The sequence below is a fragment of the Thalassophryne amazonica genome, chromosome 23 (genome assembly GCF_902500255.1).
Source record: "Thalassophryne amazonica chromosome 23, fThaAma1.1, whole genome shotgun sequence".
Classification (NCBI taxonomy): domain Eukaryota; kingdom Metazoa; phylum Chordata; class Actinopteri; order Batrachoidiformes; family Batrachoididae; genus Thalassophryne; species Thalassophryne amazonica.
This window is the reverse complement of record NC_047125.1, coordinates 1,998,540-2,020,390: the sequence shown is the minus strand read 5'-3', so window position 1 is coordinate 2,020,390 and position 21,851 is coordinate 1,998,540. Positions and strand designations below refer to the sequence as shown.

The 21,851-nt window shown below is 42.0% G+C and overlaps 1 protein-coding gene and 1 long non-coding RNA gene across 4 annotated transcripts in view; both read right to left on the bottom strand.

The window, feature by feature from the left end:
• Positions 1 to 21,851, bottom strand: part of LOC117504894 — a 797,517-nt gene that overhangs the window by 446,930 nt on the left and 328,736 nt on the right. The window lies entirely within an intron of this gene.
• Positions 19,106 to 21,851, bottom strand: part of LOC117504842 — a 116,515-nt gene continuing 113,769 nt past the window's right edge. For all 3 annotated transcript variants that reach the window (XM_034164392.1, XM_034164391.1, XM_034164389.1), the window contains exons 3-4: positions 21,287 to 21,759; positions 19,106 to 19,332 (exon numbers count right to left, since the gene is read on the bottom strand). In XM_034164392.1, coding sequence (XP_034020283.1) covers positions 19,119 to 19,332; positions 21,287 to 21,759 — 687 coding nt within the window. In that variant the 3' untranslated portion in view covers positions 19,106 to 19,118. The remainder of the gene's footprint in view (positions 19,333 to 21,286; positions 21,760 to 21,851) is intronic.

Genomic DNA, 21,851 nt, shown 5'->3' with positions numbered 1-21,851 from the left:
GGCGAAAGACAGTAGATTTTCAACGCGACACCACTCAAACGGGCGTATGAAAAAGTCCCCAAAAATCATTTTCAAGCACAAATAAAAGAAATGTGTACTCACCAAGCGTACCGCAAGACAATACGAAGTTTTAAAAAGTAGATCCTTCCATATAATACAAGAAAAAGGTGCAGATGCAAACTGACGTAAATCCACAAATTACAGTTGGCACGCGCAATGCATGCTGGGAGAGGGTCTTGTCCCTGACATCTTGGCATCGTCCATGATGAGAGGGACAATTTGCGGAGGGCTAAATGTTAGCCGTAAATTTGTCATTTTCAAATGAAGATTTCTCCGTTGAATGACAGATCTGGGCTTGCAGATTTAATTTACTACATTCAGAAGGATCTTATGTACGTATAAATATAAGTCATTTTTTGGTCCAAAGATCTGACTGCATTTATTTCAATGCAGGTCTACTTTAAGCGAAAGAAAGAAAATACAAACGAAGCAACAGGCTCGAAGCATGCTTCAATCTGCGAACCACTGGTTTGATTGGTTCAAGGTCCAGAGCAAGGCCGCGCTGCAGAAAAGTTGATCACGGACCCGCTGCAGGGTCTGTAATTAATGTAGAGAAATGATCATTTTCCTGACAAACACACCAAGCGCTCCCTGCGCTACTGCCTACACTGTTGTGATCGGTCCTTTTGATCGGCGCATTTTGCCGATCACCGATCAAATCGATCAAGGCGTGATCGGCCGATAATGATCGGTGGCCGATCGATCGGATGCATAAACAGCCCCACAAGGTTCTGTGTTGGGCCCAAAATTATTTATTTTATACATTAATGATTTATGCAAAGTCTCAGATATGATTAAAACTGCTCTTTGCAGATGACACAAACCTGTTTTTCTCAGGGGAAAATCTGCAACAACTATTATCTGATTTAGGAACAGAAATGATTAAGTTAAAGAGATGGTTTGATATTAACAAATTATCATTAAATTTGTCTAAAACTAAATTGATGTTGGAAATTATAAAAAAGACATACAAATTCAGTTAAATATACATGGGATAAACACAGAACGTGTCAAAGAGAATAGGTTTTTAGGTGTCATTATTGATGAAAAAATTAATTGGAAAGCTCATATTCAGCATATTCAAATGAAAGTATCAAAAAGTATTGCAGTATTAAATAAAGTAAAGCATGTTCTTGATTGCAGAGCACTACATACTCTCTATTGTTCTTTGGTTGCACCCTACTTGACTTATTGCGCTGAAGTTTGGGGCAACAATTACAAAACTACATTGCAACCATTATTCATTTTTCAAAAAAGAGCATTAAGGACAATTCATAATGCAGGTTATCGAGACCACACCAACCCACTGTTCATTAAATCTCAAATATTAAAACTTAATGATATGATTTCATTTAAGACTGTTCAATTAATGCACAAAGTGAAAAATAAAGAAGTGCCATTTAGAATTCAAGAATATTTTACTGAGAGAGCAGGAAAATATAATTTACGGGGCTTGTATCATTTTAAAATTGCTGGCGCTCGGCCGACCAGGAAAGGTTTCTGTGTCTCTATGTGTGGCCCTAGATTATGGAATAACCTGATGGATGACCTCAAACGATGTCCAAATATCAATCAGTTTAAAAATCAATATAAAAAAAAAAAAGATGTTTTCAAGATATGAATCTAATGAAGTACGGTGAGTTTTGTGTTGTCATTTGTGTGTGTATATATATATATATATATATATATATATATATATATATATATATATATATATATATATATATATATATATATATATATATGTGTGTGCGTGTGTGTGTGTGTAATTATGTATGTATGTGAAGGTGTATGTTGGTGTGTGTATACTGTATGTACGAGGGCTGTCCGTAAAGTATAGGTCCTTTTTATTTTTTTCAAAAACTATATGGATTTCATTCATATGTTTTTACGTCAGACATGCTTGAACCCTCGTGCGCATGCGTGAGTTTTTCCACGCCTGTCGGTGACGTCATTCGCCTGTGAGCACTCCTTGTGGGAGGAGTCGTCCAGCCCCTCGTCGGAATTCCTTTGTCTGAGAAGTTGCTGAGAGACTGGCGCTTTGTTTGATCAAAATTTTTTCTAAACCTGTGAGACACATCGAAGTGGACATGGTTCGAAAAATTAAGCTGGTTTTCAGTGAAAATTTTAACAGCTGATGAGAGATTTTGAGGTGATACTGTCGCTTTAAGGACTTCCCACAGTGCGAGACATCGCGCAGCGCTCTCAGGCGCCGTCATCAGCCTGTTTCAAGCTTAAAACCTCCACATTTCAGGCTCTATTGATCCAGGACGTCGTGAGAGAACAGAGAAGTTTCAGAAGAAGTCGGTTTCAGCATTTTATCCTGATATTCCACTGTTAAAGGAGATTTTTTTAATGAAAGACGTGCGGACGGGTCCGCACGTCGGGACGCAGCCGACGCGGCGCGGCGGCACAGGAAAAACACCTCCGTGTTGATAACCATTTGTTAAAATCCAGTTGGCTTTTGATGGCTTTCAATGGAGTGAGTATATGAGAAATTGTTTATCAGCTGGAGATGTTCCAACTTGTCCTCAAGGCTTCCAACAGAGGTGATTTTCCTGTGGCAGAGCGTCGCGGCGGCTGCGAGCCGACGCTGCAATCCGCCCGCACGTCTTTCATTAAAAAAATCTCCTTTAACAGTGGAATATCCGGATAAAATGCTGAAACCGACTTCTTCTGAAACTTCTCTGTTCTCTCACGACGTCCTGGATCAACAGAGCCTGAAATGTGGAGGTTTTAAGCTTGAAACAGGCTGATGACGCCGCCTGAGAGCGCTGCGCGACGTCTCGCACCGTGAAAAGTCCTTAAAGCGACAGAATCACCTCAAAATCTCTCATCAGCTGTTAAAATTTTCACTGAAGACCAGCTTAATTTTTCGAACCATGTCCACTTCGATGTGTCTCACAGGTTTAGAAAAAATTTTGATCAAACAGCGCGCCAGTCTCTCAGCAACTTCTCAGACAAAGGAATTCCGACAAGGGGCTGGACGACTCCTCCCACAAGGAGTGCTCACAGGCGAATGACGTCACCGACAGGCGTGGAAAAACTCACGCATGCGCACGAGGGTTCAAGCATGTCTGACGTAAAAACATATGAATGAAATCCATATAGTTTTTGAAAAAAATAAAAAGGACCTATACTTTACAGACAGACCTCGTATGTATGTAGACGAAGACACGGTGTTCACTTGATATGTTTATGATAATGGGATTTGAGTTTGTGTTGTTAAATGTATTTGTAGCATGGCCTAAGCAGAGGGTCACCCCTTAGAGTCTGGTCTGCTTGAGGTTTCTTCCTCAATACATCAGAGGGAGTTTTTCCTTACCACTGTCGCCTGTGTGCTTGCTCTGGGGGTAGGTAATGTGTATATATGTATGTATATAGGGGGTGGGCGTTTATAAACCTTGCTTCTGCTCACCCCTTTTTGGTCACACGTCACTGTGGAATTGTCTTGTATATCGGTGTTTGTTATTGACGAATTGTGTGCCAAATAAATAAGTTCAAGTTCAAGTTCAGTCCCTTAAAAAAAAAACACACAAATACTTTTAAAATGTGTTCAAGACGTGTAAAAAAATAAAAACACAAAGATATTAAAACGGGGAGAGGCAGAGAGCTGGGGTCGCATTGCTTATTGCTCCCCAGCTCAGTCGTCAAGTGTTGGAGTTCACTCCGGTGAACGAGAGGGTCGCGTCCCTACGCCTTCGGGTCGGGGACAGGTCTCTCACCGTTGTCTCGGCCTACGTGCCGAGCAGCAGTGCAGACTACCTGACCTTCCTGGAGTCAATGGGAGGGGGACTCCATTGTTCTCCTGGGGGATTTCAACGCCCACATGGGCGGCGACAGTGAGACCTGGAGGGGGGTGATCGGGAAGCACGGCCTCCCCGATCTGAACCCGAGTGGTGTTCAGTTGTTGGACTTCTGTGCTAGTCACAGTTTGTCCATCACGAACACCATGTTCGAGCACAAGGGTGTCCATAAGTGCACGTGGCACCAGGACACCCTGAGCCGGAGGTCGATGATCGACTTTGTAGTCGTATCATCTGACCTTCGGCCACGTGTCTCGGACACTCGGGTGAAGAGAGGGGCAGAGCTGTCGACTGATCACCACCTGGTGGTGAGTTGAATCCGCTGGGAGGGTAGGAAGCCGCTAAGACCTGGCAGGCCCAAACGTATCGTGAGGGTCTGCTGGGAACGACTGGCGGAAACCTCTGTCAGCGAGGTCTTCAACTCCCACCTCCGGGAGAGCTTCTCCCAGATCCTGGGGGAGGTTGGAGACATGGAGTCCGAGTGGACCATGTTCTCCACCTCTATTGTCGATGCAGCTGCTCGTAGCTGTGAGTCGCAAGGTCTCTGGTGCCTGTCGCGGCGGCAATCCCCGAACCCGGTGGTGGACACGGAAAGTAAGGGATGCCATCAAGCTGAAGAAGGAGTCCTACTTATCTTTGTTGGTAGGTGGGACCCCAGAGGCAGCTGACAGGTACCGGCAGGCCAAGCGTGCAGCAGCCCATGCGGTCGCAGAGGCAAAAACTCGGGTCTGGGAGGAGTTCGGGGAGGCTATGGAGGAAGACTATCGGGCGGCCTCGAAGAGATTCTGGCAAACCGTCCGACGCAGAAGCAGCTCTCCACCAGCACTGTTTATGGTGCCGGTGGGGAGCTGGTGATCCTGACTGGGGATGTTGTCGGGCGGTGGAAGGAGTACTTCGAGGATCTCCTCAATCCCGTTGTCACGTCTTCTGAAGAGGAAGCAGAGACTGGGGACTCGGAGGCGGACTCATCCATTACCCAGGCCGAAGTCACCGAGGTGGTTAGAAAGCTCCTTGGTGGCAAGGCTCCTGGGGTGGATGAAATCCGTCCTGAGTACCTTAAGTCTCTGCATGTTGTGGGGCTGTCTTGGCTGACACGCCTCTGTAACATCGCGTGGCGATCGGGGACAGTGCCTCTGGATTGGCAGACCGGGGTGGTGGTCCCTCTGTTTAAGAAGGGGGACTGGAGGGTGTGTAGAAACTATAGGGGGATCACACTCCTCAGCCTCCCCGGTAAGGTCTATTCCAGAGTACTGAAGAGGAGAATTCGACCGATGGTTGAACCTCGGATTCAGGAGGAGCAGTGTGGTTTTCGTCCTGGTCGCGGCACACTGGACCAGCTCTACACGCTCCATCGGGTGCTTGAGGGTTCCTGGGAGTTTGCCCAACCAGTCCACATGTGTTTTGTGGATCTGGAGAAGGCATTCAACCGTGTCCCTCGGCACACCCTGTGGGGGAGTGCTCCGGGAGTACGGGGTCCTTTGCTAAGGGCTATCCGGTCCCTGTACGACCGCAGCAGGAGCTTGGTTCGCATTGCCGGTAGTAAGTCAAACCTGTTTCCAGTGCACGTTGGCCTCCGCCAGGGCTGCCCTTTGTCACCGGTTCTGTTCATTATTTTTATGGATAGAATTTCTAGGCGCAGCCAGGGTGTAGAGGGGTCTGGTTTGGGAACCACAGAATCTCGTCTCTGCTGTTTGCGGACGATGTGGTTCTGTTGGCTTTGTCAAATCAGTACCTTCAGCATGCACTGGGGCAGATTGCAGCCGAGTGTGAAGCGTCCGGGATGAAAATTAGCACCTCCAAATCCAAGGCCATGGTTCTCGACCGGAAAAAGGTGCTTTGCCCTCTTCAGGTCGGTGGAGTGTCCTTGCCTCAAGTGGAGGAGTTTAAGTATCTCGGGGGCTTGTTCACGAGTGAGGGACGGATGGAGCGTAAGATCGATAGACGGACTGGTGCAGCATCTGCAGTGATGCGGTCGCTGTATCGGACCGTCGTGGTGAAGAGAGAACTGAGTAGAGGGGCAAAGCTCTCGATTTACCGATCGATCTACGTTCCGATCCTCACCTATGGTCATGAGATTTGGCTCATGACCGAAAGAACGAGATCGCGAGTACAAGCTGCCGAGATGAGTTTCCTCCGCAGGGTGGCTGGGCACTCCCTTAGAGACAGGGTGAGGAGCTCGGTCACTCAGGAGGAGCTCGGAGTCGAGCCGCTGCTTCTCCACATCGAAAGGAGTCAGTTGAGGTGGCTCGGGCATGTTTTCCGGATGCCCCCTGGACGCCTCGCTGGAGAGGTGTTCTGGGCACGTCCCACTGGGAGGAGGCCCCGGGGAAGACCCAGGACACGCTGGAGGGACTACATCTCTCGGCTGGCTTGGGAACGCCTTGGGGTTCCCCCGGAGGAGCTGGAGGAGGTGTGTGTGGATCGGGAGGTCTGGGCAGCTTTGCTTGAGCTGCTGCCCCCGCGACCCGACTCCGGATAAAGCGGAAGAAAATGGATGGATGGATGGAAGATATTAAAATTGTGTGTATGTGTATGTATATCGTGGTTTAGAGCTTACCACTATTAATGTTCCTATTAAGATTACTACACATGGTTTAGTTTATTTGAGCATCACCGTAACAAACCATAACCGTAATACTGTCAGAAAAGTATGGCCTGCCAGCTTCTCATGTCTTTAGATATTTACAGGTAAGATAGTTTATTCAATCAATCAATCAATTTTTTTATATAGCGCCAAATCACAACAAACAGTTGCCCCAAGGCGCTTTATATTGTAAGGCAAGGCCATACAATAATTATGTAAAACCCCAACGGTCAAAACGACCCCCTGTGAGCAAGCACTTGGCTACAGTGGGAAGGAAAAACTCCCTTTTAACAGGAAGAAACCTCCAGCAGTACCAGGCTCAGGGAGGGGCAGTCTTCTGCTGGGACTGGTTGGGGCTGAGGGAGAGAACCAGGAAAAAGACATGCTGTGGAGGGGAGCAGAGATCGATCACTAATGATTAAATGCAGAGTGGTGCATACAGAGCAAAAAGAGAAAGAAACAGTGCATCATGGGAACCCCCCAGCAGTCTACGTCTATAGCAGCATAACTAAGGGATGGTTCAGGGTCACCTGATCCAGCCCTAACTATAAGCTTTAGCAAAAAGGAAAGTTTTAAGCCTAATCTTAAAAGTAGAGAGGGTGTCTGTCTCCCTGATCTGAATTGGGAGCTGGTTCCACAGGAGAGGAGCCTGAAAGCTGAAGGCTCTGCCTCCTATTCTACTCTTACAAACCCTAGGAACTACAAGTAAGCCTGCAGTCTGAGAGCGAAGCGCTCTATTGGGGTGATATGGTACTATGAGGTCCCTAAGATAAGATGGGACCTGATTATTCAAAAGCACAGAGATGAGTCCACTGTCCGAGGCCATAAGAAGATCATTTGTAACCTTCACTAATGCTGTTTCTGTACTATGATGAATTCTAAAACCTGTCTGAAACTCTTCAAATAGACCATTCCTCTGCAGATGATCAGTTAGCTGTTTTACAACTACCCTTTCAAGAATTTTTGAGAGAAAAGGAAGGTTGGAGATTGGCCTATAATTAGCTAAGATAGCTGGGTCAAGTGATGGCTTTTTAAGTAATGGTTTAATTACTGCCACCTTAAAAGCCTGTGGTACATAGCCAACTAATAAAGATAGATTGATCATATTTAAGATCGAAGCATTAATTAATGGTAGGGCTTCCTTGAGCAGCCTGGTAGGAATGCGGTCTAATAAACATGTTGATGGTTTGGATGAAGTAACTAATGAAAATAACTCAGACAGAACAATCGGAGAGAAAGAGTCTAACCAAATACCGGCATCACTGAAAGCAGCCAAAGATAACGATACGTCTTTGGGATGGTTATGAGTAATTTTTTCTCTAATAGTTAAAATTTTGTTAGCAAAGAAAGTCATGAAGTCATTACTAGTTAAAGTTAATGGAATACTCAGCTCAATAGAGCTCTGACTCGTCAGCCTGGCTACAGTGCTGAAAAGAAACCTGGGGTTGTTCAATCATCCTCCCCTGGGTTGCCAGTTAAGCCTCCTTGTAATGTTATTGATGAGCTCATGTCCTTTGACCCAACCAGAAACAAAGCCATTTCTGTCATGCTGAATCTAATCTCATATAAATTCACCCTCCTCTCTTGTAATTAAACAATCTTGGGAGTCAGATCTTCAAATTACATTTAATGAGGCAGTATGGGTTGATGTTTTGAGGAACATTCATTCATCTTCAATCAGGTCAAGACATTCTCTTATTCAATTTAAAGTGGTTCACCAGACACACTTACGTAAATCAAAACTCACCAAAATTTAGCCTCAAATTGACCCAACGTGCAACAGATGTAAATCAGGGGAAGCAACTAATGCATATGTTTTGGACTTGTCCTAAAATCCAAATATTTTGAAAGGACATTTGTGAAGCACTTTCTACTGTCCTTGCAACAAAAGTAACCCCACACCCATTACTTTTGCTTTTCGGGGTCATCCTCTTAAAATGGAAGGAAGCTGCCCCACCCACCATATTACACTGGATAAAAGATGTGCTGTCTAATTTAAAACTTAGGTGACAAAAAAAAAAAAAAAAAAAAAAAAAAAAATATCAGGTGTGTGATAAAGGGTATCGAAAATAAATTTTATAAAGTTTGGAAGCCTTTTTTGATATTTTTTGACAAACCATCAACACAAGTTTGGGAGTAGTTTTTGTTTAATAATTTTTTTGGGGGGGAATTATTTTGGTTGGTTATGTGTATTTATTATGTTTTTTCACTTTCTTGTTTACATATAATTGTGTGCCTTTAAAGTGGCGGTAAATCCACATGTTCTTTGTTTTAAGGTGGCTTTGTTGCGTGTGTATTTTTATATCATGAAAAGTTCAATAAATATATTAAACAATAAATAGAGCTCTACAAGGAAGGCAACATTAGGACTTTACAGCAGGTCACGGAGCAGGAGATTATCGAACCTGCAGGCCTTACGACTAATGTGGACATGTACTCCATTAGTGGGGGGATCCTTAGTGGGGGAATTAGCACAGAAAATCCACTATGGTGATAGTGCAGTTTATGTGGCGGGGCGGGAAATTTGTCTATTTGAGACTGTGGCCTGTTTCTGCAGATGTGCCCATAAAGAGCACAGAGGGATCCTTTTGCAAACTTAATACTCATTACTTCATTGGACGACATTAAAATTGAGGATGCCCCACTGGCTGTTCCTGCAACATCAAATATTTTGTATCCGATACCAACATCCCACGTGGAATTTCTTAAATCCGAATGTAATTTTAGGCATCTCATATATACTACTCTCAAACCACCCTCAAATCCCAATAGTCCAATTTCCAACCCAACTGAGGTCTTTAGTTTGGGTCTCATTAACATAAGGTCACTATCCTCAAAATTACTGTTGATAAACAATCCAATTATGGAACACCACTTTAATATGATTGGTTTATATGTAACCTGGCTTAAACCTACTGCTATCATCTCCTTAAATGAAGCCTGCCCACCAGCGTACATGTCCCTTGTGATATGAATCAAGGTGGGGTGTTGCTCTAATTGATAAACCTGAGTTTAGCTTATTAGCTGTTGGGATCTAAAATATAAACAGTTTGAACATCTAACTGTGCACTCTGCCCAAGATACTACGTATATCCAAGATCAGAAGAATAATAAAAGTTTATAATCTCACTGTTATGTTTACTGGAACAAGAACCTTATTTAACAGTGTGGTGACACATCACCTCTTCAACTACGATTCAACTTGGAACCTGATATATTAGCATCACTTTTGGAAAATGACCATTCAGTGGTGTGGACAGCTTAAACTCAGCGCTCACAACCATACTTGTCATGATTGCTCCACCTGTATTAAAACCATCCCCCACCCAAAGCACAAATGCCTTGGTTCAATGATTACCTACGTGGCCTCAAGCATAAAGCCAGAGGTGTAGAACAAAAATGGAGTAGTTCAAAACTAGAAGTATTCCACCTCATAGGATGCGATGCTATTCTAGACTATAAGCATGTACGACTGGCTACAAAAAAAACAATTCAAAGTTCCCGTTCGACACAGCGCCAATACCTATTCAAGGACAACTACCTGTAAGTTACTCTCCTTTTACAGCCCAAGATTTTTTACATTACATTGAGAAGAAAATAGATTACATTCGGTTCAATATACAGAAGAGAACACTGTTGTTTACTTCCAACTTTGCATGCATGCACACAGGCTGGTAGGCAGAAAACACCAGACTCGACAGACAGGCGGCCAGGTCCATCAGGAACTGTTTTCATTTGCACCTCAGACTATATTTATACAAGCAAAGCACTGCGCAAGTGGCGGCGACGCTCGCTCATGGTACACTGTGGCCAAAACAGAAGTGCCAAATTCATAATCCACCGTGAAACAGGAAATGTCAAACACTTCCTGGATCGACACATGAGATCCCATGGAATGTTGCGGGAACTTAGTGGCAAATTCACACTGAAACAGGAAATGTCAAATGTTGAACCCTTCCTGGCATGGGTGGAGCTAGAACTGAGGTCAGGGTTGCACTGGACTCCCCTGAAATCTGATTGGACACAGATGACTGACATGTTACAGCACCACACACCTGGCTGAAAAGAGCAGCATTTTGAAATCAGGGAGTCACATCGACTGCTAGGTTCCTCCTGTCCAGTAGTTCGTGCTGTGTACCACAAAAAGTGCTAATCCACCTTAGAAGAAAAAGAAAAATGTTTGCCTCAGATTTGAACCATGGATGGACTAATCACACCAAAGTTATATGGGTGAGTAAACGACCATATTTTATGCCAGAAATGAGGTGCAGGTTGTTAAAAGCAGCATTTGTCCTTCAATTCAGATTGTCTTATATACACATGTTTAAGCTAACAGACAGCAGCTTGTACATGCTCTGTTGGCTTATTAGTGCAGCAGATAACTGAAACATTCCTTCAAATGGTGATACAAACGTCAAATTCAGCACAAATACAGCTTAGACACTACACTTTAAAAATAAACAGAGTGGCCACTTGAATTTTCAATAGGCGGCCAGGTAGAGGTCAAGTGAAGAATTACACAGGGTAAAAATTTATAAATACACCAATTAAATTGAAAACTACACATTACTTATCTGATAATAGAGATTCCCAAAAGATATAGTTTGGACTATCTATGACTGAATGCTATGGAGTTATGGGGTAAAAACAGCAAGAATGGTGACAAATTTCATTTTTGTACAGTTGTCAAAACTTAAAGTGGCTCCAATTTTGGTGAGAAGTAGGGGTGCAACGATACACAAAAATCACGGTTCAGTATATATCTCGGTTTTGAGGTCACGGTTTGGTTTATTTTTGGTCCAGTATTTGAAATTTGCTTGTTGTTTAAACCAACAATTTATTATAACATTTTTCAAACAGGAAAATAAAATAATTATTCCGTAATTATTGTGTGGCTTTGGCTTACATTATAAAGCGCCTTGGGGCAACTGTTTGTTGTGATATGGCGCTATATAAATAAAATTGATTTGATTTTGAATAAGTTAAATAAAATGTTCTCAAATAAACAACAAGTGTATAAAATATTATAAAAATTAATTCCTAGTAAACAGCTTTTAACAAAACCTTTCCACAAGTAAAGCGCAGCACAACGGTTCCAACGCAACTGTCACACTCTATAAGGAATTTTTTTAAGAGAAGTAATGTTAAAGAATCCCTTTACTTTTGTACATTTTACATTTTACTATTAACTGTTTGTTTAATGTTTGTTAATTTATCTTTTTAAATGAAGTTTGGAAAACAAAAACATTATGGGAGAGGCAAAAAAAGTGAGTAAAACCACCTTAAACATATTTAGAACCACAAATAAACTTGGTTCTTGGTTTGTTTATTTATTTTGCCATCACTTATTAAAATAAAATAACTTCTCATGGCCAGCGCAGCAAATGAGGTCAGTAGGATGAGCGAGTCCGAGTGAGGAGAACTGTAGATATCCCTCCGCTCAGCGCTTTTCAGGCTGCTGCAGCAGAGGAGGGGGAGACCCGCTGCCGCTCAGTGACAGAGACTTTCACTTTCAGTCACCAAAAATCAGAAAAGTCTCCGGTAACGCCAGGAAAAGTAGCTCGATTTGTCGCTAGTCGCTTTTGAGAAAATAAGTCATTAAGATGGTTTGGAAAGTCGCCAGATTTAGCATGAAAGTCGCCAAGTTGGCAACACTGAATGTAAACACACGCAACACGAACTCACCCGTGCATAGCCCTGAACCGAATCGAGGGTCTTGTACCAAAATGGTTCAATACAAATACATGTACCATTACACCCTTAGTTAAAAGTGATGCAAATTATTGGTTGAGCTAATAGGATTAATAAATGGAATAGTTTTGACAGTGTTGAATGCTTGGTCTCCAAAATAAAGGTCAAACGAGTCCAATGTCCATTGGATTCTGTAACATGTGACATATGTTACCCTGTAACATGAACTAAGCATGACACATGATGCAAAGTGTTACTTTTTAAAACCCCACTAACTCAACCAATAATGTGTATAAATTTTTAAATCAATTTTTTTTGGAATCAATTTGCTGCGACTTGATATACAGGGTAACCAATCAGGTGTTAGAAACCCACCCATTGACTCTGATGGTCGAGTTTGACAGATAAAATTAATTCATGATGCACCGCAACACAAGGACCATAAAATAATTCATTAAATCATGAAATAATTATATGTTTTTGACCATGCAATAATTAAATACTGAAATTATTTTTTATGTATTTAACTTCAATTTTAATTAATTTAGTGGCACATTTAAGCAATTATTTAATATGTTTAAGTTTGTCACTTTTACTCCTCCAATTAATAAATTAATGACATTTAATTAATAATGACACACATAAGTAATTATTTAATGATATAGTTGTTTGTCACTTTTACTCCTCCAATTTAAATTAATTAATGACATTTAATTAATGGCACATTTAAGTAATTACTTAATGATGTATTGATTTAATTAATGGCACATTTAAGTAATTATTTAATTACGTATTTATTAATTTAATTTTGGCACACTTATTCCTCCACAGCACCAATTTCACTGACTTTTGATTCATTATCCAACTTTTTCACACCGTCTTTCTTATCTTCTCTCTGTCCGACATCACTCCGTGACTCAGACAGACCACAAAATTCTTTCAAAAATTTGATAGCTCTCAAAGTATGCGATGTCCACATGCTGCAATTATGTTAAAACCAGCGTCTTGCAGCAGAAGGCACACAGTGTCACCGTAACAACCAACCAGTCCTGCTTTATGACAACTGTTGTAACAGCCACGCTTTGAGTGAGCCATTCCTCGGGCTTCCGCGGATCCAAAGAAACAGATTTGTATCTGTTATACAGATCAGTGTCCACGGCCGTATAAATTTAGCATGATGTCGTAAAAATAAGAACACGCGATTGGCATTTTAAAAACTCTGTCATGATCATGATTACAGAGTAAAACATAGGGCCAGGTGTCGAGAACCTTTTTTTTTCAGGTATCGTTAACAAATGATTTGATCCACCGACATCAATAGCCTTTTTGCTTAGTGATTCCCTTATCGGTCCTTCAGAGCAGCCGTTGTTTTTGGGGCATTTGTCGGGAAAATGACCATGTCGCTACGTCAATGACAGAACCCCTGGAGGGTCTGTAATCAACCGTTTCTGCAGCACGGCTCTTCTTTGAAGCTTGAAGCATTGACCTGACCCGCTGCTTCATGGTTCTTTGTTTTATTTCACTTTATCTTAATTTTTCCCCAGTAAAACCACAAAGAGCATATGTCTGTGAGTAATATGTACCTTTTTTATATGTTAAACTGACCTGTTATGGTCTTCTGAAACAGTTAATAGATCTATTTTATAACTTAAAAACGGGACCAATGCTAATGCGTTAGCATGTCCATGGCATTTTCCTCTCCTGCTCTCTATCTCTGCTCTGACCTTCAAAGTCCCAGCTTCACCAGACTGTGAATTCTTCAAATTATGATTTGGATTAACTATGGAATTGATCAGCTGGTCTCTCAACACCACTGACACCATTTGTTTTCAAGAAGGAGATCAGGGTTTGGGGACCCTGCGTGCCCTGATGGAACCTACCCAGCGGGCTTTGCTCTCGACACCTGAGAGAATGGAGTGTGACATGTGGCTCCACTCTCTGTGGAAGACGTTGAGGATTCATTCGTATTCGCTTTTATGGTGGGAGAGTTGGTGCTGATTGGTTTGTACGCTGCCCTGACCCACTGGAATATTAGTAAGACGGCTGCTTCCAGAATTTTGTCCCATATCAGTCCGTCATAATTAATGAGTTGAGCAATGCTGTATAATCTCAGACTGCGTGAACTCTTGAACTCAAACGCAAAATGGATTCAATCTCGGAGCAAATCACTGCATTGGAAAGGAATGTACTGCTGAGGACCAGAAAATATTCTTCATAAATTTGGACTCTCGACGGTCAGGAGTGCAGTAAATAGAATTCTGTATCTCTCCGCCAAGCATCAACATGGCAGCCTTATCGGCTCCTGAAGGCCAAATTCCCTGCTCTTCCCCCAGAAGGATCTACAGCCTTGGTGAAGGAATTCGGCTACCCCCTTCTCATCTACCCCCCCCCAAGCCTGCTGTTGCCTAGCAACATCAGACTTTTCACACACACAGACAGAAATTAACAGAAATTTAACTCATCTGCACACGACACGTCTCCCTCCCTCCCTCCATCCGGAGCAAAAAGAGAAAGAAACAGTGCATCATGGGAACCCCCCACAATCTACGTCTAAAGCAGCATAACCAAGGGATGGTCCAGGGTCACCCGATCCAGCCCTAACTATAAGCCTTAGCGAAAAGGAAAGTTTTAAGCCTAATCTTAAAAGTAGAGAGGGTATCTGTCTCCCTGATCTGAATTGGGAGCTGGTTCCACAGGAGAGGAGCCTGAAAGCTGAAGGCTCTGCCTCCCATTCTACTCTTACAAACCCTAGGAACTACAAGTAAGCCCGCAGTCTGAGAGCGAAGCGCTCTAATGGGGTAATATGGTACTACGAGGTCCCTAAGATAAGATGGGACCTGATTATTCAAAACCTTATAAGTAAGAAGAAGAATTTTAAATTCTATTCTAGAATTAACAGGAAGCCAATGAAGAGAGGCCAACACGGGTGAGATATGCTCTCTCCTTCTAGTCCCCGTCAGTACTCTAGCTGCAGCATTCTGAACCAACTGAAGGCTTTTTAGGGAACTTTTAGGACAACCGGATAATAATGAATTACAATAGTCCAGCCTAGAGGAAATAAATGCATGAATTAGTTTTTCAGCATCACTCTGAGACAAGACCTTTCAGATTTTAGAGATATTGCGTAAATGCAAAAAGGCAGTCCTACATATTTGTTTAATATGCGCCTTGAATGACATATCCTGATCAAAAATGACTCCAAGATTTCTCACAGTATTACTAGAGATCAGGGAAATGCCATCCAGAGTAACGATCTGGTTAGACACCATGCTTCTAAGATTTGTGGGGCCAAGTACAATAACTTCAGTTTATCTGAGTTTAAAAGCAGGAAATTAGAGGTCATCCATGTCTTCATGTCTGTAAGACAATCCTGCAGTTTAGCTAATTGGTGTGTATCCTCTGGCTTCATGGATAGATAAAGCTGGGTATCATCTGCGTAACAATGAAAATTTAAGCAATACCGTCTAATAATACTGCCTAAGGGAAGCATGTATAAAGTGAATAAAATTGGTCCTAGCACAGAACCTTGTGGAACTCCATAATTAACTTTAGTCTGTGAAGAAGATTCCCCATTTACATGAACAAACTGTAATCTATTAGACAAATATGATTCAAACCACCGCAGCGCAGTGCCTTTAATACCTATGACATGCTCTAATCTCTGTAATAAAATTTTATGGTCAACAGTATCAAAAGCAGCACTGAGGTCCAACAGAACAAGCACAGAGATAAGTCCACTGTCCGAAGCCATAAGAAGATCATTTGTAACCTTCACTAATGCTGTTTCTGTACTATGATGAATTCTAAAACCTGACTGAAACTCTTCAAATAGACCATTCCTCTGCAGGTGATCAGTTAACTGTTTTACAACTACCCTCTCAAGAATCTTTGAGAGAAAAGGAAGGTTGGAAATTGGCCTATAATTAGCTAAGATAGCTGGATCAAGTGATGGCTTTTTAAGTAATGGTTTAATTACTGCCACCTTAAAGGCCTGTGGTACATAACCAACTAACAAAGATAGATTGATCATATTTAAGATTGAAGCATTAAATAATGGTAGGACTTCCTTGAGCAACCAATGAAAATAACTCAGACAGAACAACCGGAGAGAAAGAGTCTAACCAAATACCGGCATCACTGAAAGCAGCCAAAGATAACGATACATCTTTGGGATGGTTATGAGTAATTTTTTCTCTAATAGTCAAAATTTTGTTAGCAAAGAAAGTCATGAAGTCATTACTAGTTAAAGTTAATGGAATACTCAGCTCAATAGAGCTCTGACACTTTGTCAGCCTAGCTACAGTGCTGAAAAGAAACCTGAGGTTATTCTTATTTTCTTCAATTAGTGATGAGTAGAAAGATGTCCTAGCTTTACGGAGGGCTTTTTTATAGAGCAACAAACTCTTTTTCCAGGCTAACTGAAGATCTTCTAAGTTAGTGAGACGCCATTTCCTCTCCAACTTAATAGCAACAACAGTAATAGTAATAATAACTTATAATGCTACAATACAATTTTAGAGAAAGAGACAAAAAGAACCTGATTAAAAACACAACAGAAAATATAAAACCAACTAAAAATGAACATAAGTAAATACATATAGAAATAAATAACCATTTCCTGTGAACACCTACTGACTCTAAACCTCCAACTCAGCCCTGTATTATTTAAGTTTAATGACAGTTTGTTTCGGTCAAACCATATTTTCAATTTGTTAATTTCTTCAGTGATTTCCTCCAGAACTATCTGCCAAGCTGGAAAACGGCTGCATCCTAGTAAGAGCAGAATATCACTCACTAAATGGATGCTGCACTCACTGCAGTTTACTGTCTGGAATAGTCCCAGATTGCATTTCAGAGCTTCTAGAATATTGTGTGGGTGTTGTCTGGGGGTAATTTTGGGTTTCAGCTTTTTTGGTGTTCCCCACTTTCAACCTTGAATATGTCAATTGTGAGTCACTTTTGCGCAGATTAAAGTTACTAACTGGGACTCCTGTCTTGTTGGGAGAAAGAAACGAGAATCGTCCTCCGTTCTGTTCACACAGCTCCAAACGCTGCGCGGCTCTCTGCCGAGTCAAGTTAGAACGATAGAGTCCAGTTGGAATTAATAAATTCAAAGCGAAACGCAGATTAAATCAAATGACACCTCTTTCCAAATGTTGTAATACAAACAAACTGCAATCGATCAAAAGGTTTATAAGGGAATCGATAAGGAATCGGCTCGATAAGCAGAATCGATAATGGCATCGATAAAATCTCATCAATTATATGGTCAAAATAAAAATATAAGTAAGTATAAGTATAATATATATATATATAAAATATATATAAGTAAAATATTGGGTTTATGTGTGGTAAAGGCTTTGTGTTTCCAAAACGCGTTGTTTGCTCAGAGAGAGAGAGAGAAAACCACTCAAAGTCAGCACATACCGTATGTCAAAAAAGTACCAGATCTCCGTAGAAATGTGACATCATCTGTGGCGCCCCTCCTCCATGGTGCCACTGAAGCTGTTACACAGTAAAGTGTTTTTGCATCACCTCTGCTGATCAGACACGTTTTAAGATGCACAACTACCCTCATCCTGTTCTAACAGACACCTTATATGCACCAAACAGAGAGTTTCACTCACCACAATAGTTCAGTTGCAGAATCCCTTAAACTTTTTTATTTTTTGGAGAGAGCATATCTCACCCATATTGGCCTCTCTTCATTGGCTTCCTGTTAATTCTAGAATAGAATTTAAAATTCTTCTTCTTACTTATAAGGTTTTGAATAATCAGGTCCCATCTTATCTTAGGGACCTCATAGTACCATATCACCCCAATAGAGCGCTTCGCTCTCAGACTGCAGGCTTACTTGTAGTTCCTAGGGTTTGTAAAAGTAGAATGGGAGGCAGAGCCTTCAGCTTTCAGGCTCCTCTCCTGTGGAACCAGCTCCCAGTTCTGATCAGGGAGACAGACACCCTCGCTACTTTTAAGATTAGGCTTAAAACTTTCCTTTTTGCTAAAGCTTATAGTTAGGGCTGGATCAGGTGACCCTGAACCATCCCTTAGTTATGCTGCTATAGACTTAGACTGCTGGGGGGTTCCCATGATGCACTGAGTGTTTCTTTCTCTTTTTGCTCTGTATGCACCACTCTGCATTTAATCATTAGTGATTGAGCTCTGCTGTCTTCCACAGCATGTCTTTTTCCTGATTCTCTCCCTCAGCCCCAACCAGTCCCAGCAGAAGACTGCCCCTCCCTGAGCCTGGTTCTGCTGGAGGTTTCTTCCTGTTAAAAGGGAGTTTTTCCTTCCCACTGTCGCCAAGTGCCTGCTCACAGGGGGTAGTTTTGACCATTGGGGTTTTTCCGTAATTATTGTATGGCTTTGCCTTACAATATAAAGCGTTTGGGGCAACTGTGTGTTGTGATTTGGCACTATATAAATAAAATTTATTTGATTTTTTTAGTGGAAAATAAAATGTGAAATTTCCAGATTACAGATCTTGTACAGTTGTTTACTCGACTTTACGAAAATGTCCCTGTCTAAACATTTGATGAAAGTACAGTTCCGTGTTACAAAATGTTATTTGAAAGAAAAAAACAAAAACCAGGTGTTAGCTTACCTGTGCTACGTCCTGCCTTGATGGCGTGCCTGTAACTATAGTTAAGTGCATCAGTTCTAAACCGGTGATGTCTCCTGGCCTGATGTGAAGATGTTTGCTAGAGCAACTCATGCTAGCAGGCTAAACAGACTGCTATCACAAAACCAAAGATAGTTCTATTAACAAAGACTGTTTCTTGGACCAGACTTCCATCACAGCCTCTTTTTCTCTCTCTCTTTTGCAAACCCTTAATTCTGCACACTTCCACATTTACACAATTCAGGTCTGGTTGCTGCCTGCTTTGCCTGGCAGCAAAGCCGGCAAGTTACCAAGGAAAAGGAGGAATGCCTCATGAGAAAAATATTTGACTGTTATAACAACGTGTTATAAAGTATCAGGAACACAAACAAAGCTGAGTTAACAAACCTGTTCTGTAGGAGAGATTTAGAGGATTAAAAACAACATCCAGCCCTTTACCTCTTTTGGACTCTTCTTTTAAATGACACATTTCTTCTTCCTGGTCTGTGATCATTCCTTCATCAGCAGGTGTTTGCTGTAGTTTCAACATGTACCTCAGCTCCTGGACTCCAGGCATGTTTGTAGAAAGACTTTAAAACACACAAAAGAAAGCAAAAGTGAGAGAGAGTCAACGACCAAGTGGAGTAAAGACTAAAAACAGGCCGATTTAATCATCTGCTGCTGCTATGCTGCCCAGGCTGACCAATCACAAGTATGAGACAACACCGAAATGTCCCTGTGCTGGGACAGACGTTCTAAAGCAGGAGACACCAACCCTGTTCCCAGACATCACCAGACATGAAAGTTTTCCTAAAGTTCCGGTCACACAGCACTAAGGAAGGACAGCAAAGCTCAAACATAAGTCCCAAATCTGGACTTTCGTTGGCATCGTTTAACCTTCGCTCAGCTTCATTCCTGCAGCTGGCGAACTGTCAGAGTTTTTAAATTGTCAAAAAATTTGAACGAATGCCGCCAACAACTGTATTTTGTTTTGCTGTCGTTTTTGTCAATTTCTTAGTGTGTTTAGTTTTTGTAACATTAGCATTTTGTTTGACTTTGTTAATCTTCGTTCGACCTCACACGTCCGACGTATTGAACGAACACAACAACATCTGAATTAATCAATAACTAAACAGATGTTTCAAACATTTGTGGTTAACCTGCGTGTGCATGTAGCCTTCGTCTGACACGGACAGTTCCCCGTGAATAGTGCCATGGACGGTGATGCCTGAAGCTGGCACTGACTTCATCATTTGGCTTCCGGAACCAAGTACCGCAGTATGAAGTATGGAGGGCACATTCCTCACAACACAACTGCTGTTGCTGTCCGAGAAACGTGTAAAGCCACCTGTAAAGAGCTCATGGACGAATGTTTGACACCTCCAACTTCACCTCTACAGTGACTGGCTATTGCCGAGGGCTTCTTCAAGAAACGGCAATTTCCGATCTGTTGTGGTGCCCTTGAGGACAAGCATACGGCTTGTGTCCTCCTGGTACAGGAAGCATGTACCGCAATTATAAAAGATTCTTTAGTGTTGTTCTCCTTGCCTTGGTTGATTCAGACGCCAAGTTCATCTTGGCAGACATCGGTGGTAGGTAGAGATAAAAAATAATTTTAATTAAATATAGTCATTTATTAATTTTTATTTGTTCTAATTCTTTACTCTCAATTTCTATTTTAGGTAAAGGATCATTAAGTGATGCCCAGATTTATAACAAATCTGAACTGAAGGCCCGCCTTGAAGATGGCACAATAGGCCTTCCTGACCCACGGCCACTCCCACATGACACAGAAGCTGTATCATTCTCTTGGGTTGGAGATGCCTTTGCTTCTCCAACCATACGCAATGAAACCATACGCTCATCGCCACCTCACAGACGAAGAACAGAACTTCAATTACAGACTGTCAAGTGCAAGAAGAGGGTAGAAAATGCACTTGGAATTCTAGGAAATTGGTTCCAGGAAAGGAAATTGGTTCCAGGATCTCCTGGCGACAATGCACCACACTCCGAGGACTGTGTGAGTCATTGTCCAAACCTGTATGGTGCTCCATAATCTTATGCGGAATAGATGCCCGGCCTCCAGAATAACGTCACTGATCTTGAAGATATCCCCACTCGGCAGTTGGTGCCTGGAGCGTGGAGGCAAGGGAACGATCTGCAGGATATAAAAATCCATAGAGGGCACAATACTGCAAGTAACCCTGGCAAGATCCAAAAGAACTTACTGAAGTATTGGTGCAAGTCCAAGGCGGGTGCAGTGCCATGGCAGAGAGAAATGTGCCACATTTGAACATTGTGTATAATTATATGCACATTGTAAGTTGGAACTCTCATGTTTAAATTTGTTCATTTGGCAAAACTGATTTGTTAGAAGACATGAAAATTTATTATGTTCTAAATAATAAAACTGTTATCAACAATCTTTAAATTTTCTTCTGTCTTTATTGAACAACATATAAAAATGATTGTAATTTATGTGTAATAGGACTGAAAAATACTTATTTTTTAATGCGACTGAAAATGATTCTAAGTTGTGTTTACCAGGACAGGAGCGGCTGCAGTCCTCGGACAGGCAGGACAGTGTGTCGTGGCTTTGTGTGGTGGTGAGGTGGTTGCTGATGGAACTTCTGTTGTTGCTTGACCCGATCATCTTCAGCCCCATTTTCATACTTTGTCAACACCTGGCAGATTTCATCCTTTGCTTTTCTGTAGCTCCATTCAGACAAGGTGTTTAAGGAGTCCCGGATATAGGCTGCGAAGGCGTTCCTAGCTATGCTGGGGTGCTGCTCTTTACACTTTTGCAGTTCTTCCATGTGGGCCTGACTCTCCTCCACTCGTTCCTGCATTAGCAGTAACATTCGGTCCATCTCGTCTTCTTTGATACTTTGCCTTCTTGGACCAGCTGAAGTGGAAGTCCTCGGTTCACCTTCAGAGTCTACGTCCACGGCCTCCTGTGCAGCAGCAGCTTCAGCAGCATCCAAGATGCCTGAGTGCTCAAGGATAACAGCCTCCACCTGCAGAGACAAAATCAGAAACAAAGGTAAGGTTTATGGGAAGTTTAAAAAACATGTAATTAATTAATGTAATAAATTTAGGAAATTAAAGT